Source organism: Gasterosteus aculeatus, chromosome 1 (assembly GCF_964276395.1).
Source record: "Gasterosteus aculeatus chromosome 1, fGasAcu3.hap1.1, whole genome shotgun sequence".
NCBI classification, from domain to species: Eukaryota; Metazoa; Chordata; class Actinopteri; order Perciformes; family Gasterosteidae; genus Gasterosteus; species Gasterosteus aculeatus.
Window position 1 is genome coordinate 21852330 of NC_135688.1, and position 22946 is coordinate 21875275.

General features: G+C 45.6%; 1 protein-coding gene across 11 annotated transcripts in view; it reads left to right on the forward strand.

Moving 5' to 3' along the window:
* LOC120829679 (protocadherin Fat 3) overlaps window positions 1-22946 on the forward strand; it is a 119645-nt gene that overhangs the window by 20848 nt on the left and 75851 nt on the right. For all 11 annotated transcript variants that reach the window (XM_040194001.2, XM_040194037.2, XM_040194071.2 and 8 more), the window contains exon 2: window positions 7696-11013. In XM_040194001.2, the coding sequence (XP_040049935.2) occupies window positions 7713-11013 (3301 nt within the window). In that variant the 5' untranslated portion in view covers window positions 7696-7712. The remainder of the gene's footprint in view (window positions 1-7695; window positions 11014-22946) is intronic.

A 22946-nucleotide genomic window follows, 5' to 3' on the forward strand; every position in this document is an offset into this window, starting at 1 on the left:
TAAATGAACCAGAGCTTCCAGGGCAAAACAAAAGGGCCCATTAGGAACAGAAGCAGAGGCAAGGGTAGGTCTGGACCAAGCTGGAGCTCTCACGCTTGCAGGGTGAACAACTCTGTGGGAACACACATACACAAGCCGTAGGCAAACACACACAGCAGTGGCGGCTGGTGAAAATTCTTTGATAGGGTCCAATCAGTTTGAGTAAACACGGTATGATTCGATGCAAAAAAAAAAAAAAGTTAAACATATATTACTTTGCAGTTAAATATTTAATCGGTTTAACATAATAAGGACATCTTATTTCAAATTATATTATATATAACAATATTCAGTATGTGATATAACTACCATATGCAATTATAAATAAACAATAAATGATTATATTATAATGGATAAATATATTACAACAAACATATTTATGTAAAATCTTAATAGAAAATGTATATATTTCACTACCAAGGACCACGCCACCAACTGAACTGACCAATTGTATTTGCGAGACGTGATCTAGGAGTCAAAAAAAGAAGGTTGAAAGAGGGTGGGGGTGGAACAAAGGAGGAAAAAAAGGTTTGGGAGGATGGTGTTTGGAATGAGTCAACGAGACGGGAAGAGGGTTAGGCAGGTATTTACGGGGATGCCGGAAGAGGGGTGGAGGCCTGCTCCTGAAATTAGGCCAATTATCTTCAAATTGATATACCTTTATGAACTTAGTTTGTAGGGGAAACACCCAATCAGTGTATTGAAGAAGGACCAACTCAAAAGCCTCACAACGAATTATTTTGGAAACAATTTTCATCCATGTCCTTATTGTGTTTCCACATCCCAGTCCTGTGTCTGTCAAAGCTGGGTAGCGATGTTAGCATTCCCTAACACACCGAACGGGACGCCAGCCACACACACGATGGATCTGGTTGGGAGAGAATAGGGGCCGATGTAAACCGTTCGTTCAGCGACTTCAAACAAACAGTTTCACAGTTGAAATTAGGCCTGTCAAGGGGGCTGCCACCTGACTGTAGTCACAAATAAAACGTCTGTAAAAGTTGGCGAATCCAAGATACCGCTGAAGGGCTTTCCTGGTCTCAGCCACTCGAGAACCCGCTGCAACAGTCGCTGGGTCCATCCGGACCCGTCCCTCTGCGCCTGATGTAGCCTAGGAACGAGACAGACTGAACATGAAACTTATTTCTTGGCCTTAACAAACAGACTATTCTCCAGCAGTCGGTGGAGCACCTAGCGGACATGTAGGCAGTACTCTGTAGGACTCCTGGAGAAAATAAGAATTGTCAAGGTATACAAAAACAAAGCACCCAATCATATCCCTCAGCACATCATTCACCAAGCATTGGAACAATGCTGGTGCATTGGTTAGACCAAACGGCATGACCGTATATTCAAACTGTCCCAATGGTGTTTTAAAACCATTCAGCCATTCATCTCCCTCTCTGATCCTCACCAAATGGTAGGGATTCCGAAGGTCCAACTTAGTAAATATAGTCGCCTCCAGCAAATAGTCAAAGGCGGAGTTAATCAAGGGCAGGGGATACTTATTTTTAACGGTAATGTCATTAAGGCTGTAGTCTATGCAGGGCCGAAGAGTCCCAAGAAAAACCCTGATCCTAAGGGTGAGGAGTCGGATGAGGCCCACAGCAAGGAGTCCCTTATGTACGTCACATTGGCTTCCAGTTCTGGTTGCGAGATACTGTACATCCTGGACTTGGGATAAGTGGCACCCGGAATCAACTGGATTGCACAATCAATCATAGGGCTGATGGGGTAGTAATGATAGAGCGCGCTGTTTACTCAACACCTCCGCTATGTTTAGATACTCCTTGGGCACCTGAGCAAGATGAGGTGGTACGTCCTTTGCCAAGCGGAAGACTTCTGGGGAAAGAGCAGTCTTCAGGCAATTGGCGTGACAATGCCCGCTCCTCCCGATAACCCTCTCCTTACTCCAATCAATAGTGGGGTTGTGTCTTACCAGCCAGGTGTTGCCCTAAAATGATAGGAACATGAGGGGACTGGATAAGGTTAGGTTATTTCAGGTTAATCAGAATGATTACCCGACAGGAGCAACTGGACTGGTCCGGTTCTGAAGGTGACTCGTGCTAGCAACCGGCTAGCCAGGGTGTTTGCCTCAATGGTCCTCCTCAAGGTCTCAGGAGAATCTTGTAAGACTGACCTTGGTGAAGAAGGATGGCGTGGAATAACGTTTGGCAGGTTGACTGGGGCTCTGTAGTCTGGCTCGCTATCAGCCTCCCCACTGTGGGTTCGCCTTACGTGCAGTCCCGTGAGTAACCCATCGGCTGGCTGGAGTCACTCTCTCCCTCTTCGTCTGCACGTTGGTTGCTTGCTGAAAACCCAACCCGTACGATCCTCTCTCCCTCCTTCGTTCTCTACATCTGCTTTCCACCCGCAGTGGCAAAGAAATTCCAACCGATTAGGTTCCGGATAAGACACCAGTTCATCATTCAATAGTTTGTTGAGACGGTTATAAAACACGGCTTGTAACAACTCCTCATTCCATCCGCTCTCCACTGCTAAAATACGGAACTCAATGGCATACTGTGCTACACTATTCCGTCCCCGGTATAATGGAAAAAAAGCGATTCGAGGCGTCCCTACCTCGAACTGGATGGTCGAAGACCTTCCTCATCTCGGAAGAAAACGAGCTGTAGCTAGTGGAGGCCCGGTTGGTCTGTTCCCAAACCGCTGATGCCCAGTCCAGGGTTTCTCCCCTCACCCACCCCACGACATAGGCAATCCTTGCCTTAGCGGTGGCATACCTTCATGGTTGCAAATCAAAAACTAGTCCACGTTGCATTAAAAATGACCCACATTGACCCACATCCCCACCACATTTCTCGGGGGTTGGTATCCACGGTTCTCGCCGATAATGCAAATGCCTTAGGCATGGCGGATGCTACGACCGGAGTGCTGATGTGGTTCTGGATGGCAGAAACGCTGAGACTAGTCATTATCTCTTGCAAGGCCAAGTTGTGCTGGCCAATCAGGGTTCCCTGATTGGAAACTGCCTGGCGAACGGCGTCAAAGTCTGCTGGGTCCATACTCTGGCCGGATCGTTCTGTCACAGTTTGCTCGGACAGGACCCAGACCAGAACAGTGGGGTGAAGCAAAAGGTTTCATTCCGTGAGGTAAACAACAAAAATCAACAAAGTAAAAAACACCAGTAGTAAGCAACTTTCTGGTTCCTGGAGTGGGTCCCTTTACGAGAGATACTGGCGTGTCGGGTGGTCCGAAGTTAGGTGAGGTGAAGTCCGGCAGGGTGAACGGTCGTACAAGGTACAATCCTGGGGGGGGAAGAATTAGAGTTACCGACAATCAAGACCGGCACTAAATCAATCTCTAACCACATGGCGCTTTCAAGACTAACTCCATTCTCTCGATCTCTTCACTAATACCTACTATTGGCATCTAACAATCCAGCAGAGAATGGATCTCCGGGCTGCTCCTAAATACCCCAATAGGTAACGCGAGCCAGGTGCGTGATTTGGAACAGCTGCGTGTCCTCACGCCCCGTTGTCATGGCCACCAGAAAAACACCAACACAGACAGGGACAAGACAACAACAAAACACACCCATGACCTGGGCCCTGTTCCTCGTACGTGGCTAACTGAGTTAGCCGGATAATTTTCAGGATGAGATGACGTAGATCAGGCTTTTCGGTGCCCCGAAGCACGTTTGTCTAAATCACCATAGCACCACATCGAAAAACTTGAACCTGCTCCGGCGCAGGTTTATTTGAGCTGCTGGATTAGTTCTTCAGTCGCCCGGAAAAAAGAGCAGCTCACTTCCTCAATGATGAAGGAGCGATATCAGTTAGATTAACGTTTTATAGGGAGAGACTTCTCAGAGATCACAAAGACCCGTTTAGCCGCGATGACGTCCCGTACTAGCGCTATAGATGCTGAGGACAAGGAATTATTTATTTACAAGAGGATTTCCCAGAGCCGAAACGTTATGTGATGAACACCACACACTGCAGCAGAACATCCACGGTCTCATATACTGTCCCACGGACTGTCTCCCACTGTCTCTCATACTCGCTCACACACTCTCTCATGTCTCACACGCTGTCGCCATGATATGATTCGTTTTATTTTATTTTGTATCGCAAATTTGCCTCAGAGGTCTTTACAGTCTGTACATATGTGACATCCTCTGTCCAGAAACCCTCACATCTGCACAGGAAAAACTCCCCAAACAATGGAAAAGTATTTGATGGGGAGAATAAAGGAAAGAAACCTTTAGAGAGACACAGGATGATCCTCCCTGGGACGGAGAGACTGCGATGGACGTACAGGATGAACAACATAAAATATGTATAATACGTTAAATTCTTCCGACAGAAATGATTCAAATTAACATATTATCTCATCATATGTGTTCATGATCATCTTCTGCTCGTCAGCGGAGAAAAAAGACACTCTTCAAGTTTATTTGCCGTTATACTGTTAAAAAAATCCTCGACGCATCGCGTGACAGATGCGAAGCAACGCAACACAAAGCGTCGCGACTCTGTAAGGCTGTCCTGACTATATTGCATTATGTTATCAGTAAAACTCATATACAATCAATGACAATGAATAAATGTGTTAGTAGTTTGTAGTTTATTAAATTTAAGAAAACAGTAAAGAAAAGTCAACACAACACAACAAGACAATTGCAGATTAAGAACTATCTACACATGGAGTCTCCTTTTTACAGTAGTGCCCAAAGGGCCTCCTTGTCCTCCACGTCAGGTCCTGCCTTGCACAGAGGAGCCACGAACTGCTTCTCCTATCTCTATTCGACCCGGTGTTTCTCCTCTCCCTGTGCTCTCTGCATCATTGCCTGTACTATCACTGCCTGAAAAAATATGTTTAATTTAATTGAGTTGTGGGGCTGAGAACACCAGTTATGCAGCCTGTCAATTACACTGACAAAATAAGTTAAAGGAACACTCATGTACTACATATGTCATCATAAATAGCCTAAACAGCATGGGTTTTTTTTCACATTGAAAACTGACTTGTTTTCATCTACAACTTTCATGACTTCAAATAATTGATTAAGCATATAGGCCTATTCAGTGAAGCAGCAGCTTTGCTCCCCGCTCACATTTTCTATGCGAGAGCAGGACATGCGGTCATCATGAAAGTAAAAAACTAATATATTTGACCTTCACCGTCAATTCGACAATCGACAATTTTTCAATGAATTAGCCTAATCTGCAGCAATATGCGTGAGGATAATTACTCATTTTATTAGGCCTATTTAGATGGGACCGGAAAGGCTGGCTTGTTACCTGCATCATCGTATTTGAAAGCACGTTATTAATAGCGTTTGTCCCTGTCTTAATGCAATGTTGTGCGAACCAAAAACAACGTTTAAAAACGTGAATTGATCTTCAGTCTTACTTTGTACTTGAGGCCTTCTGCGGGCATGTGGGAGTGGGAGCACTCGATGGTCTCTTCAAATATCGCCTGATATCCATTGCTAATTACCGGCGGTAATCCATTCCGAACAGGTAGGCAGGCAGGCTAATCCAGTGGTCCCCAACCACCGGGCCGCGGACCGGTACCGGTCCGTGGGCCGTTTGGTGCCGGGCCGCACCACAGAAAGTTTATATATATTTTTTCTGGAAATTGTTTTATTTTGAAAATTGACCGGATTTTCCCCTAATTATGTGCGCGCGTCACCAGGCGTTTTTCTTGTCCTTTTACCGTGCACGGCCAGCGAACACAGAGCGCGCGACTACTACCCCCTCCCCCCGTCGGACCTTCTCGACCGGTCCGCGAAATATTGTCTGACATGAAACCGGTCCGTGACCGGATTTTCTCCTAATTATGTGCGCTCGTCCCTCTGACATATTCCCCACGCGTCACCAGGCGTTTTTCTTGTCCTTTTACCGTGCACAGCAGTTTCGCCGACCAGCGAACACAGAGCGCGCGACTACTACCCCCCCCCCCCCCCCGTCGGACCTTCTTGACCGGTCCGTGAGGTAAAAAAGGTTGGGGACCACTGCTGTACAGGACAAGGACAAGAACTACTGTCGGTTCCTCCGGACTGCTTGTTCGCCTCTTTGGGTGGGAGGACCGCCGTCCTGCGTTCCTCCCGGGATAGGCCGATTGTTAGCGGGATCAGGCCGCGCCGCCTTTCCCTGCAGCCGCGGAGCGCATCGCCCTCCCGGCGACAAAAAAACGCCTGCTGACGCGCGCACATAATTAGGAGAAAATCCAGTCAATTTTCAAAATAAACCAATTTCCAGAAAAAAAATATATATAAGCTTTCTGTGGTGCGGCCCGGTACCAAACGGCCCACGGACTAGTACCGGTCCGCGGCCCGGTGGTTGGGGACCACTGCTGTACAGTATACTCTAATCCCAGCCAGCCGGACCATGCCCCGCTGTACTCCACTTCGGATCTTCCCGGCTTCGACAACCGCATGCGCCTTGACTACATTACAGTGACTTCTGATCAGTAAAAGCGCTATATAAATTAAATGCATTATTAATTTTTATTATTATACTGAGTGAGTTTTTTAAAAGACACATAAAATAGGGGCTCATGTTAAGTATCACAAAGCCCTTTTTCATAATTCTTGTTCCTGGATTGAGGTATGTTTCATTACTCTGGAAATCAAATTCGTCGACGAAAACTAGACTAAAACTAAGAAGGATTAAAATGACTAAATGTGACTAAAACTAATATGCATTTTTCGTCTAAAGACTAAGACTAAATCAAAAATAGCTGCTAAAATTAACACTGCTCTGCAACACGCGCAAGCCCTTTAGAACCATGAATTGAAACGAGTGCGTCGGCACAACGGTGCGTAAAGGCGCAGACGCCAGCCTTTACTGTCCGTTAACAAAGGAAATCTCAGCCATGAACTTCCTAATTACAAACAGTTTATTAAATGCGCAACCACACGCTGGATCACTGTTACATGCACTCCAGCGGAAAGGCACACCGCGGCAGCCGGGGAGGTTTAACCCAGGGAGGTTTAACACAGGGCTTCGACCGCCGGGAGGGCGATGCGCTCCGCGGCTGCAGGGAGAGGTGGCGCGGCCTGATCCCGCCAACAATCGGCCTATCCCGGGAGGAACGCAGGACGGCGGTCCTCCCACCCAAAGAGGCGAACAAGCAGTCCGGAGGAACCGACAGTAGTTCAGGTTGAAAGACTGGGCAGATGGTTGTATCTGTGTCTCTGGTTGGTTTAGACCACGATATGATCCAACCATAAGTGAGTTCCTTCAAAAGAGAACGCTTCGTTTGTTGAGAGGCAGCGGATGCGTGGGTGCAACCTAGGAAACATTTTAGTCGCACCCGTACAAATTTTGGTTGAACTGTGCGATCAAACCCTGGAACATGTCAGCTAGTTGAATATCTGTTTCCACCATGCTTTTAGACACAGGGCTGTATTTCAGGAAATGGATTTAGTGTGTGGCAGCTCAACATTTGGTGATTTGGTCATTGTGGTGATGCTCCACTTCTCTTCCTAGGCATACAATTATTTTGTTCCATCTCTAAACTTTTTATTATTTATTTACTCACTGAGGACACACAAATGTGATGCTAGTATTCATTTTGATTGCCAATGAACATAAGAATAAGGATGAAAATATGTTTGTCGCATATTTAAAATTTCCAGCGACCATTCTATCGTCCTGAGTCTTTCTGTCTTCATCTTTACAGGATGGTAGGATGATGGGATGGATGTGAAAATGGGCCAGTGGGTAGGGATGCGAGCCCTTCTCCTCGTCCTGGCCCTGCTGCTGCCGCCGCTGCTCTTCAAGCCAACACCCTGCTGTGCCACCCAGGAGGGTTTTCAGGATGAACTTTACTTTGGCTTCACCCTGACTGTCTACCGCGCTACTCTTTATGAGAACTCAGCAGCACGCACCTATGCTAACACTAAAGTAAAAATGGGCATCTACCTTGCCCAACGCTCCTGGGAGATCCGCTACAGAATCACTTCGGGTGATGATGAAGGTTTTTTCAAGGTAGAGGAGTATGTACTGGGCGACTTCTGCTTCCTGCGCATAAGGACTAAAGGTGGCAACGCAGCTATCTTAAACAGAGAGATTCAGGATAATTATGTATTGACAGTGAAAGCCTCTGTCAAGGGAGATACCCTCCTTGAGACCTGGACTAAAGTCAGCATTCAGGTCTTGGATATGAATGACCTGCGACCCTTGTTCTCACCCACTACTTACTCCGTCAACATAGCGGAGAGCACCCCTCTCAGGACTAGCATAGCACAAGTTACCGCCACAGATGCAGATATAGGCTCCAATGGGGAGTTTTACTACTTTTTCAAGGAGAAAATTGAGCTATTTGCTGTCCACCCAACCAGTGGAGTGGTTTCTCTCAGTGGAAAGCTAAATATTGATGAGCAGAACCAATACGACTTAGAAATCCTGGCAGTAGACCGTGGCATGAAGCTCTATGGAAATAATGGGGTCAGCAGCACTGCCAAACTTCTTGTCCATGTAGAGCGTGTGAATGAGCATGCCCCAGTTATGAATGTGGTCGCCCACAGCCCCTCAGGGCTTGACAAAAACCCAGTATATGCTATGGTCACTGTTGATGACTTTGATGAAGGCTTAAATGGTGAAGTAGACTCAGTGGTCATTGTTGGGGGAGACCCTTCAGAGCAGTTTTTTATAGAAAGATTAACGAAAGGGGAGTTTGCTGTAAAGGCCTCAGAGTCATTCAATCGGGACACTTACCCTTATGGTTGTAACCTCACACTGCAAGCTAAAGACAGGGGAGCCCCACAGAAGTTCTCTCCTGTCAAGGTTGTCCACATTATGGTCAAGAAAAAGCAGACAGCAGAAGCAGTGTTTGAGCGAGAGTTGTATGATCTTAGTCTGAATGAAATTTCCCCACCAGGCACTATTGTAGAGGCTGTCAAAATCAGTGCAGAGCCGGATAATGTAGCATATATGATGACACCTTCTGCAGATTCTGCTTTTTTTCAAATTAACACATTAACTGGCGTAATCTCCACCACTCAGTGGTTTACTCAGGTTTCTCAGAATGTCTTCAATCTGGAGCTGGTAGAAATAGATAGTGACGTCAAAGTTAAAGTGCGGGTAACCATTGAAGATGCCAATGACAACCCACCAACATTTGATCAGGCCTCTTATGAGGTTTTGATCAATGAAAGTGTACTTGTTGGGACCAATGTATTGACAGTTTCTGCAGTGGATGAGGATAAAGGGGAAAATGGATACATAACTTACAGCATTTCCAGCTTTCAGCCATTACCCTTCAAAATCAATCAGTTTTCTGGTATGATCAGCATTACTAAAGAGTTGGACTTTGAATCTTCACCGGAGAGCTTTGTATTTCTTGTTAGAGCATCTGACTGGGGGTCACCTTACAGGCGAGAGAGTGAAGTCAATGTAACAATTCACTTAGAAAATGTAAACGACAACCAGCCATTGTTTGAGATGATAGCGTGCCATGGTGTTATCTCAAGGGATTTGGCAGTCAATGAAGTGATTACTACAATGTCTGCGATTGACATAGATGAGTTGGAGCTAGTAAAATATAAGATCCTTTCGGGTAATGAAAGGGGGTACTTTGACCTCAACCCTGATTCTGGTGTCCTTTCACTGCAAAATTCTTTTGTCACAGCCAGTCCAATGAATGGTGTCTTTAGTCTTAAAATAACTGCCACAGATGGTGAGAACTTTGCTGAGCCTATGTTTGTTAACATTTCTGTTGCTCAAGGCAAATCTCCTACAAGTTTCAACTGTAGAGAGACCAGGGTAGCCCAAAAGTTAGCAGAGAAGTTACTCAAAAAGTCCAAAGCTAGCACCAAACACAAGATCGAAGAAGGATTTATTGACCTTTTCTCTGTCAATCGGCAGACACCCCAGTTTGATAAAGCTTTCCCAACAGATATTTCTGTATGGGAAGACCTAAAAATTGGTTCAAGTGTTTTCAAGGTAAATGCCTTTGATGGTGACACAGGTTTCAATGGCCAGATTCTGTACTCTATTTCAGATGGAAACACTGACAACTGTTTTACCATTGACATGGAGACTGGCCTTATCAGTGTCTTTCTCCCTATGGATAGGGAAAAGAGGGATCGTTATCTCCTTAACCTAACCATATATGACCTTGGCCTGCCACAGAAAACTGCCTGGCGTTTGCTAACTGTATACATTGAGGATGCTAATGATAATGCACCACAGTTTTTGGAAGAAGGAGGCTATAGTATTGTCATTCCCGAAAACACTGCCATAGGTACTGATGTTATCCAGGTTGAGGCCACTGACAAAGACCTTGGACCTAATGGGGAGGTTGTATACTCTGTCTTGACAGGCACCAGCCAGTTTGGTATCAACTACACTAGTGGGATAGTGTATGTTGCTGGCCAACTAGACAGAGAGCTTGTTTCGACTTTTAACTTAAAGATTGAGGCCCGGGACAAGGGAGTGAAAGGGGGCCAGAAGTTTTCTGTGATCACCATGAAAGTCATATTGGAGGATGTGAACGACTGTCCCCCACTATTCATCCCCAATGTATATAAAGCCAGGGCTCTAGAGGATCTTCCAGTTGGAACTGTTGTGGCATGGTTAGAAACCCAGGATCCAGATTTGGGGTTGGGAGGCCAGGTCCGGTACTCTCTAGCCAACGACTACAATGGATGGTTTGAGGTAGACAGGGCTAGTGGGGCTATTCGGCTGACAAAAGAGCTGGACTACGAGACTCAGCAATTTTACAACCTGACTGTGAAGGCCAAAGACAAGGGAAGGCCTGTTTCTCTTCTCTCAGTCACCTTTGTAGAGGTGGAGGTCGTAGATGTGAATGAAAATCTCTACGCGCCATACTTTTCCCACTTTGCCTTGACAGGATTAGTTAAAGAGAATGCCCGTATTGGAACTACTCTCCTCCAAGTCACTGCAAACGATGATGACACTGGCAGAGATGGAGATATCCAGTATTCGATTCATGATGGCAGTGGACTTGGACGATTTGCCATTGATGGAGAGACAGGTGAGTTTTACCAATGTTTAAAAGACAAATTGTATTAAGTTTCCTGACTGACACAGTTGTAGTGTTGATGCCTTTTTGTATTATAAGTAAGCTTTGTTTTTTTATAATTCTTCTTGTGCTTAACATTTTTTGGCAGTTACATAGTAAGGACAAAAAGATATCCATATGGGTGTGTTTTGGGCTGCTGTCGTGGTGTTTATCTTTTCTTTGGATCTTCAACTTGGCTGCTATATTTAGATGTTCAAGTTGTTTCAATTGTAATTCATGTAGCTTAATAATGCTTGTCTGTTTTTATTTTTAATCGATTGTCATCTTTTCTGGTATATACTTGTAAGGCTTTAGTTAGGAAAGTGGTTGAATATTTATAAGTGATATAATCAGTTGTTTCCTCTAGGTTTAGGGGTTACGTGGACACAACACATGCTCTCTGTCCGCTGGTGGGAGTGTGCTCACCTGCGCGCACATGTCAGCCAAGACATGTTATCAGCGGTCAATACAACATTTTGACTGATTATAAATAAAACAAACAGAAACATAGATATACACTCTCACACACAATCTGGTGAGGTTATATAGTAAATAGGTTATTGTTGGTTATATATATATATAATTTATTAGGTGATGAACAGGAGCAGAGTGGGGGGAAGGATTTACGGCCCTTTTTTGCTGAGCCTTGGCAATCCCCATTAATCACCCCTAGCTATTTTAGCACCCTATTACAACTTCAATTATTATAGAGACACACACATTCACTAGTTGAGTTTCTAAATGATTAGAAAATGTATGCTCAATGGGGAACGTCTTAATTTGGCCTTTGGGGCGAGGCATTTGGGGAGAGAGGCCCAGAAAACAAGTGAAAACCACCATTAAGACAGCTGTCAATCGAAAAAACACACCTAAAATGCAAGGTAAAATGTGATATTGTCATAAGTATTGTATTATTAGGAATTTAAAATAAACTTCCTTGCATTGTAGTAATCTGTGTGAGCTGACTGCACTGTGTCATTCTTGTTTTATCAATGGCTAGCAGGTGGAAAGTCAGTAGTCTGCTGTAATCTGAAGTGCTATGTTATGGTTTATACATTACACTTTAGCCATGGGCCATGGGGTTGTGTCGGAAAATAATCAGTGATTCCACTCTCCTGATTTTACAGCAAAATACCAGGGGTCTCTTTAGTAAGTGTGTATTTAGCACTGTACATGGGTGTAGTGTCTCAGTGTAGGCGTTTATGATGTTTTTTTGCTATAATAATGAGGTTGTGGGCGGCTTAATGCTGTTGTTGTGTGTTAATATAGATGTGCTGTAGTCTCCCAGCTGCTGGTGTATTATTGGACACCCACCTTTACTTCCCACAGACACACACTTACCTTGAAAGCCTAACCATTCCATGTCGTTCTCCCGCCCACTCTGTTTGGTAGGAAGCTTTTCACATCAAGACTCTTAATCACAGTGTCACTTCTCCCTGGGGACTACTATGTTTTGGGAGAGATAGACAGAAAGGAGGAGGAGGTGAAGCAGTATTCATGGTTCAGGATCAGGAATCATGTCAAACATACAAGGAATTTGTCTTGGCGGTTGGTGCGTGACAGTAGACACAAAACAGAAAATAGACAACAAGACAGCAGTGCACAAGTAATAAAATAAAATAAAAAGCTAATGCGATGGGTTAGTAGAATAAGGCTATGGGTTAGTATAAAATAAGAGAATAAAGTTAAAAATTTAAAATATTTAAAAAGTAAATATTAAAAACAAAGTGCACTATCGAACAACTGACAAAGTGACGAGTGACGACAAAGTGACGAATGAAAAATTACAGTTAAAGTGACATATGAAGGAGAGTGGAATGTTATAGTGTGGGGGACCGGGCTCTGTTGATGAGCCCGACTGCCGACGGGAAGAAACTGTTCGTGTGGCGGGAGGTTTTAGTCTTGATGGACCTCAGCCTCCTGCCAGATGGAAGGGGCACAAACAGTTTATGTCCGGGGTGGGAGGGGTCGGCCGCGATCTTTTTAGCTCGCTTCAGAGACCTGGAAGCGAACAAGTCCTCCAGGGACGGCAGATTGCAGCCGATCACCCTCTCTGCAGAGCGGATGACACGCTGCAGCCTGCCCTTGTCCTTGGCTGTGGCTGAGTGGGGGCCACGGTCGTCCTCCAATCAGAGGGTTGTCGGTTCGATCCCAGGCCCGGCTAAGCCGCATGTCGATGTGTCCTTGGGCAAGACACTTAACCCAACATTGCTCCTGTAGCTGCGACTATAGTGTGTGAATGGTAGTTACTGATGGACAGGTGTCACTGTGTATGGTTCTCCTGTCATCAGTGTATGAATGGGTGAATGATGTCATGTAGTGTTAAAGCGCTTTGAGTGGTCGGAAGACTAGAAAAGCGCTATACATGTACAGTCCATTACCATTACCATGATTCCTAATTCTACAATGATTTATTTCTTACAGGCGGGGAGGCCCGCAGCATTGTAAAGAGCTTTGAATGTACATCAAGGAGTTGATATAGAGGCTGATAGACCTAGGAAAATACACATATACCCACACTTTCTGACTGACATACATACATCCAAATTTGAAAGTACTAATCTGCATTCCACTGCTTCGCTTACACTTGTTTAAAGCATCCATCCATCCATCCATCCATCATCAAACCACTTATCCTGCAGATAGGGTCGCTGGGGGAGCTGGAGTCTATCCCAGCCAACTTCGGGCGAGAGACAGGGTACACACTGAGACTGGTCGCTAGCTAATCGCGTGGCTACACAGAGACATACTGTACAACCATTCACACTCACATTCATACACCTACGGGCAGGGGATTGTTTAAATCAATCTGCTCCAAATGGATTGGTTGAAAGTTCAGCTTTATTTAGTCCTGCTTTGAGAATGAAAATGGTCACGTTCTGGTCGTGTTAGCTTTAGGCCACCCTTCGCCTGCACTCAGGCCAGTGTGCGGCCTGCAGCAATGTGGCCAGAAAACACTGATCATGTTTACCATGCTTTTTACTTCATTGTTTGGTCGCCATCATTTATATTTAAACAATCAAGGTGTTTATGATCACTATTTAATCAACATAAATAAACTTAAACTTAACTTAAATAAAACAAAAGTATATTCAATATACAGAATGGCCCATTTTTAATAATAATTTATAGTAGGTCTATATCACTGATCTATTAATATTTAATAGATTTAATGTTGCAGCTGTTAAGGTGGAGCTCTTTTAACTATTCAATTCATTTTATTTTGTATAGCCCAAAATCGCAAATTACAAATTTGCCTCAGAGGGCCTCTGTCCTGAAACACACACATCGGCACAGGAAAAAATGAAAAAATGAAAAAACCCTTCTAAGAGGGAAAAAAGGGAAGAAACCTTAGGGAGAACGTCAGAAGAGGGATCCCACTCCTACGATGGACAGGCTACAATGGATGCCATGTGTACAAAATGAACAATGTATAATACATTCGATTCCTATGACAGAAATGATTAATGAGTAGCAAGCCAGGCGCACGGCAGGACCACTGCAGGGACAACCACCATCCACAGAAGCCTGTGGGGAGGGAAAGCACAAATACTTTAGGAGAGGGAAATGTTGGTTTATGATCATAGTAATATGATTAATATTAATGATGATGATGGCAGCAGCAGCAGGTGTCAGCAGGGCCACGGCAGAGGTCAGTACCAGGGTCCAGAAGGAACTACGATCTACGGAGACCTGCCAGGGGAGAAAGCACAAAAAAAAAAATCCCAGAAAGAAGCTGAATTAGTCATGTGCATTAATAAAACGTGAATTATTGTAGAACGAGAGAGTGAGAGGAGCTCGGTGTGTCCTAAGACGTCCCCCGGCAGTCTAAGCCAATAGCAGCTTAACTAAGGGCTGGTCCGGGCTAACCTGAGCTAGCCCTAACTAAAAGCAAAATCAAAGAGGAAAGATTTAAGCTATACTTAAATCTGCCCCCTGGACTGAAAGTGGAAGCTGGTTCCACAAAAGAGGAGCTTGATAACTGAAGGCTCTGGCTCCCATCCTATCTTTTAAAAGCTAGAAACAACAAGTAACCCAGCATCTATGGAGCGCAGCTGCCTTGTAGGGCAATACGGTGTTACAAGCTCTTGAAGATACAACGGTGCCTCACCAGCAAGTGCCCTGTAGGTGAAGAGAAGTACCTTAAAATCTATTCTTGATTTAACAGGAAGCCAGTGCAGAGAAGTTAATACAGGAGTAATATGATCCCTTTTATTAGTTCTTGTTAATACACGTGCTGCAGCATTCTGAATCAACTGGAGAGGCTTAGGAGATTTACAAGGGCAGTCTGATAACAAAGAATTACAGTAATCCTGTCTAGAAGTAACAAATGCATGAACACATTTTTCTGCATCACTTTGAGACAGGAAATTCCAGATTTTTTATATATTACGTAGATGAAAAAAGGCAGTCCTTGAAGTCTTCTTTATATAAGAGTTATACTGGTCAAAGAGAACTCCAAGATTCCTGCCGGTGCTGCTGGGTACCAGAGCAATTCATTCCATATAAACTGTGTCACGTGCAGTGTTAATTTCGTTGACGAAAACTATGATGAACATTTTTCGTTAACAAACCTTTTTTCCATGACTAAAACGAGACTAAGACGTGACGAAAACGATCTTAAAAAATAAAATTACTAAATCTATTCTAACTTTCGTTAACGAGACGAACATGTTGGTGGTTGACGAAGTCACAATACTTTTTCCCCCTAAATTCGCACGCAGCTAACAGATAACAGTCAGGCAAAGTACGGCGGATATCCACGAACGTCATCCACGAACCCAGAACGCTCGCATCGGTGCAGCGGTGGTTCTTGTGCACCGACTACGGACCGTGACGACTATCTTACGCTTACATACACTCATTGCAGGTTCTGAAGCCAAGAAAATAATGTATTGCAACGATTGTAGGACGTTAAAGGGTCTCTTTTGTGACATTGGAAACAATAAAGGACCATGAAGTTTCAAAAGCATTGCAAGTAAACAGACAAAGACAACAAAGTGTTGCGTTTAGATCCCTGGTCCTCATGAAGTTGTTACACCTTTGCCAATTTGTTAAATTGCCTTGCAAATAAATGCTTTGCTATTTGTTAAAATCCAAATCCTTTCATGTAATGATTTCTCACATGTCATTTATATTGGCTCACACAAACACTTCAACCATTTTTTCTTGGCCCGGCTCCTCCGTCACATTTTACAACCCATTGTGGCCCGCGAGTCAAAAAGTTTGCCGACCCCTGCTATAGACCTGTCCTAGGAGGGACATCTAATTGACAACCAAGTACTGCAAGCTAGACTATTATGCAGTTGTAGACACAACCCAGGGGGTCCCGGGCCTGAGAAGGGAAGAAAAGGAGTTTAATATGGCTATTTAATGTGACTAAAACTAGACTAAAACTAATTACATTTTAGTCTAGTTTTCGTCGACGAAAACTAGACTAAAACTAAGAAGGATTAAAATGACTAAATGTGACTAAAACTAATATGCATTTTAAGACTGAATCAAAAATAGCTGCCAAAATTAACACTTGTCACGTGAGAGCTGGCTTCGAAGGCGCTCTGGGCCTATCAAGATAACTTCTGTTTTTCCTGAATTTTGCATCAGGAAGTTGCCGGTCATCCAAGTTTTGATGTCTCCAAGACATTCTTGATGTCTAACTGGCTGGTCGGTCTCTTCTAGTTTGATCGACAGATACAGTTGAGTATCGTCTGCATAACAATGGAAGTTTCCTGATAAGATCGCCCAACGGAAGCATATAGAGAGTAAATAAAATCGGTCCAAGTACAGAGCCTTGTGGGACACCGTGACCAACATTGGTGGTCTTCGAGGATTCACCGTTTACAAGCACAAACTGGGATCGATCCGATAAGTAGTATTTAAAACCATCTGGCAAGGCAAAACTCTTTTCGTCACAACAGTGCTGTAAAGCGAGTGCATCACCGCCCCCGCTTCTCCGCTTCTCCGGCCAAACTCACACTCAATCTTCCCCTCACTCGTGAACAAGACCCCGAAGTACTTGAACTCCTTCACTTGGGGTAAGGACACATTCCCTACCTGGGGTAGGCAATCCATCGGTTTCCTGCTGAGAACCAAGGCCTCAGATTTAGAGGTGCTAATCCTCATCCCGACCACTTCACACTCGACTGCGAAACGCTCGAGTGAGAGTCGGAGGTCAAAGACAGAACTGTAGACCCTTCTCCCCCCGACTACGCCTCGATATCCTGTCCATGAAGACCACAAACAAGATTGGGGACAAGGCGCAGCCCTGGCGAAGGCCAACCCCCACCGGAAACGCCTTCGACTTACTGCAGAGTACCCGAACACAGCTCTCGCTTTGGGCGTACAAGGATTGGATGGCCCCAAGCAAGGACGCCCTGACCCCATACTCCCGCAACACCTCCCACAGTTTCTCCCGGGGGACCCGGTCATACGCCTTCTCAAAGTCCACAAAACACATGTAGACTGGATGAGCATACTCTCAAGCCCCCTCCATGATCCTGGAAAGAGTAAAGAGCTGGTTTGTGGTTCCACGACCAGGACAAAAACTGCATTGTTCCTCTTAAATCCTTGGTTCGACTATCGGTCAAACCCTCCTTTCTAGCACCTTGGAGTAGACTTTACCCGGGAGGCTGAGTAGTGTAATACCCCTGTAAATGGCACACACTCTCTGGTCCCCCTTTTTGAAGAGGGGTACCACCACCCCATGCTGCTACACTTTTGGCACTGTCCCAGACCTCCACGCGATGCAAGACAGCCCCCCAACACCCATTGCTTTTAGCATCTCTGGACGGATCTCATCAATCCCCGGGTCTTTGCCACTGCGGAGTTGTTTAACAACCTCAGTGACCTCCACCAGTCAAATTGATGATGATTCCTCCTCCGCCACCAGCTCTGCCTCTACCAAAGAGGGCGTAGTAGTTGGATTCAGGAGTTCCTCAAAGTGTTCCTTCCACCGCCCCGATGACCTCCTCAGTCACAGTCAACAGGGTCCCATCCTTACTGTACACCGCTTGGATGGTTCCCTGTTTCCCCCTTCTGAGGTGCCGGATGGTCTTCCAGAAGCACTTTGGTGCCGACCGAAAGTCCTTCTCCATAGTTACCCCGAACTCCTCCCATACTCGCTGCTTTGCCTCCATCACGGCAGAGGCTGCTGCCCTTTGAGCCTGTCGGTACACTGCAACTGCCTCTGGAGTCCCACCGGCTATCATAACCCAGATGGCCTCCTTGACCACCGGTGTCCACCATGGGGTTCAAGGGTTACCGCCCCTTGATGCACCTGAGGCCTTGAGGCCACAACGCACTGCCGCGGCTTCAGCAATGGAGGTTTTGAACAAACACCACTTTGGTTCAATGTCCCCTACCTACACAGGAATGTGAGAGAAGCTCCGCCGGAGGTGTGAGTTGAAAATCCTTTGGACCGGGGCCTCCTCCAGACGTTCTCAGTTCACCCTCACTACACGCTTGGGTTTACCGGTTCTGTCCCGAGTCTTCCCCCATCCTCTGACCCAGCTCACCAACAGATGGTGATCAGTTGACAGCTCTGCCCCTCTTTACACGAGTGTCCAGAACATGCGGCCTCAGATCAGACGATTGCAAAATCGATTATTGATCTTTGGCCTAGGGTGTTCTGGTACTACGTACACTTATGAACATCCTTATGTTCAAACATGGTGTTAGTTATGGATAATCCATGACTGACACAGAAGTCCAGTAACAAACCGCTCGGGTTCAGATGAGGGAGGCCATTCCTCCCAATCACGCCTCTCCAGTTATCTCCATCGTCGGCCACATGCGCATTGAAGTTTCGCAGTAGGACTATGGAATCACCTACTGGAGCCCCATGCAGGAGTCCATTCAGGGTCTCCAAAAAGGCTGAATACTCTGAGCTGCTGTTTGGTGCATATGCACAGACAACAGTCAGTCCCCCGCCACCCGAAGGCGTAGGGAGGCGACCCTTTTGTCCACCTGGGTAAACTCCAATGTAGCAGCACTCAGCCGGGGACTTATGATTATCTCCACACCCACCTGGCGTCTGTTCCGTCTAGACCCCCCACTGTCACTGCCATCCTTGTAGCAGCGCACCCGACCCAATCGGTTTCCCGCACGGGTGGTGAGCCCATGGGGAGTAGAGTTTTGGGGTGCCGCGTCACTCCTTCGGGCTGTGCCCGGCCGGGCTCCACAGTAAGCCCGGGTACCAGATGCTCGCTGTCGGGCCCTCCATCTGGGCCTGGCTCCAAATGGGGCCCCAAGGCTTCCTCCGGGCTGGGTAACTCCTTCCCTCTTCAGTCTTTTGAACCATTCTTAGTCTGGCCCCTCCCCTGAGACCACTTTGCCAAAGTTAACCCTACCAGGAGCACAAGGCTCCCAACAACACAGCCCTCAAAGTCATAGGGAAACACAAACTTCATGAGAATTGCACATGTATAGCGTTTTAGGAGAAATGGGCAAAAAGTGTGTTTTTCACAATCGCGGAAAATCTAGTTAGGCGCATTTGCATACCATGATTGACTTACCATGACTTTTTTGTAGAGCATGTCCAAGAGCACACGCGTGCCAAATTTCAAGTCAATTGGGAATTGTAGGAAAAAACTGGCCTAGTGCGGTACTTTTTTACCGTTGTAGGGGGCGCTATGGAGACATTTCTTTGTACCCAAATGAGAGACCCCAAAACCATCAAATTTTCTGAATTTTCAGTTCTGATATGCGTGCCAAATTTAACAACTTTTTGAATATGATAAAGCCCCCAAAAAGGCAAAATGCCTTAGCGAAAAGAATAATAAGAAGAATTCCTTGAAATACAATAGGTTCCTCTACGACTAGTCGTAGCGAGGACCCTAATAAAACAACAAAAAAATGCAGTTACTGGATTTTTGACCTCATTGAAAGAAGCGCGTCCATAGGTTATCTCCCCTACTCAGCCTCTCGGTGACACTAACAAGTTTGCGATAGTCACCTACACCACCTACCACCTGCCCCGGGTCGACAAACTCCTGGACCAACGGGGCACTGCACGATTCTTTACTACACTGAATTTAACCACTGGCAGATTCCTTTGTCTTCAGAGACCAAGGAAAAAACAGCCTTCTCTAATTCATTTGGTCTGTACCAATTCACCACGCTTTGGGCCGTTTGTTACTCCAGCGACCTTCCAACGCATCATGGATCCGGTGCTTTTATCCTCGTGCTGCATATGCTGCTGCCTACTTGGTTGACGTTGTCCCCCATAGAACCACATGGCTGTGCATGAGCAGTGGATGGCCGCGGTGTTGGAGGCAGGCAGGGCTCACAGCAAACCCAGAGAAGTGCGCAGTTGGACGGAAGGAGGTACGGTATCTGGGATACCACTTTGATGGCGGAGAGGTACCAGTACTGCAGCACGCAGAGAAAGAAAAATTACAAATTACATGCGGTTGTCCCTCCTGACACTTTTACCAAGCGTCAATCAAACGCTTTTTTGCCTTGTGCAGCAACGACTACAACCTCTCCCCGGTAATTTGACTGGTCTGCAAAATATTGTTCAACATGAAACCGATCCGTAAGGCAAAAAAAGGTTGGGGGGAGTAGTGACATTCTGCCTTTATCCATCCTGATGGCTTTTCTTGACACCTTTTTTCACAAATGTGACTTGGTCTCCATAATTTTAAGCCTTTCATAAAACACTTCATGTTTTTCAAAAGATCTGGAGAAAGACCTGAAAGGTTTACGATTTGCTGTCAATTCAACAGAGCACTGTAAAATCAATGGTTGAGTTCCATGCAGAGACAATTGTCGTCAGTTTGCAGCCGCATGTCAATAACATTTAGCCTGTTGCTGTTTTGCTTGTCGTGTGGACGTAGAATAAGTGTGCCCTATCTCATTATCCCAGGATTATTAATGTAATGGAACAACTCCACTGAGAACGGTGAAGACAAGCTCCGTGGAGTTGCTCATAAGACAGACATTAGGGTATCAGAGCTGCAAGTTAGATGGTAGAACGTTCGTCACAACATTCGCTCCCTCGCTCCCTCCTTTTCGGCCTCCTCTGTTCTATCATCTCTCCCCTCAAATGACTTTCTCACTCTCACATCCGAACGCTGCCGCAGAGACTCTCCTCTCGACTCTGTCCTGTTACGACACGACAGGCCGGCAAATCCCTTCCGGCTCCGTGGCTGTCTGAACCGGTGCATGCCGAGTAAGCCACTATGTGAACATCCAAAAGGAAATGGCGTAAATATAAACAACCTGACGACCTGCTTGTGTTTTAATCTCTGACAAAAGCTCTTTCTACCAATCTAGAATTGAGTCTTCATTTTCTAACCCCATAAAACTCTTTTCTATCTTCTCCAACCTCCTCGAACCCCTCAGTCCCAAAACTCGTGCTATCCTTAACCAACTCCCCTATCTCCACCGTAACAACCTCCTTGCCCCCACCAGTCAGGCTTCAAGGCAGGCCATTCCACAGAGACTGCTCTCTTCACTGTCTCAGAGCAACTCCACACTGCTAGAGCCGCCTCTCTCTCCTCTGTCCTTATCCTTCTGGACCTTTCTGCTGCATTCGACACAGTAAACCATCAGATCCGTATCTCCTCCTTTCAGGAACTTGGTGTCTCAGGCTTTTCTCTCTCCCTTCTCTTATCCTACCTTAACCCGCACTTACCGGGTTACCAGGAGAAGATCTGTGTCGGAACTGTGTCCTCTTACTACTGGAGTTCCTCAGGATTCCGTCCTGGGACCCCTCCTCTTCTCTCTCTACATCCACTCTCTCGGCTCTGTCATTCGCTCGCATGGCTTCTCCTACCACAGCTATGCCGATGACACCCAACTAGATCTTCCCTCACTCAGACACTCAGCTTTCTCATTGGATGTTCGCACACCATCTGAAAATCAACCCTGACAAGACAAACTACTTCTCTTTCTGGGAAATGATTCTCCTACAAAAAGGACCTGACTGTTAACTTTGGCAACTCTGTGTTAACGCCCACTTTGACTGCCAGGAACCTCGGTGTGACACTTGACAGGCAACTCTCCCTGACTCCCAACATTACAGCAACAATACGATCCTGTAGATACACGCTCTACAACATCAGAAGAATGCGTCCCCTTCTCACTCAGAAGGCGGTGCAGGTACTGATTCAGGCTCTTGTCATCTCGCGTCTCGACTATTGTAACTCTCTCGTTTCCCTGCCATCGCCATTCAACCTTTGCAGCCCATCCAGAACGCAGCAGCTCGACTGGTCTTTAACCTTCTGAAATTCTCCCACACTACTCCACTCTCTTCACTGCGGTGGCTGGCCACATCCAGTTAAAAACATTGGCACTCACATACTATGCTGTGAATGGATTGGGTCCAGTCTACATCTAGGACATGGTCAAACCCTACATCCCAACCTGCTCTCCATCTGCCAAACTGCTTGTTCCTCCCTCACTGAGAGCAAAGCACTTGACAAGATCACGACTCTTTTCTGTCCTGGCGCTGAAATGGTGGAATGAGCTCTCTGATGACATGACACCTCTTCAGAATCTACCTTGACTAAAAAATTGGACTTATAATGGCTCTTATCTATAGCAAGTTGTAGATCGGCTTATTTATTTATTGGTTGAAATGCACTTATTGTAAGTTGCCAAATGACATGTAATGTAATGTTGAAGAATAGTTATGGTTTTCCCCAATTGTTTTTTCAGTTTTATACCACTCATATTGCTAGAAATGTCTCAATCTGAAATAATGCTCCCGTCTTAAAATTAAAAACTTTCTTTGAGCTAGTAGAAATAGTAGTCTATCATATCATAATGAATGCATAATAACATACACATTCTACTAGGGCCAAATCAAATCCGGAAAATGTATTTTTTTCTTTATACAGCAACTACAAAACGTATTATTTGTTGACCCGCTATGCAAAATTACTGTAGGTTTTACATCTGCG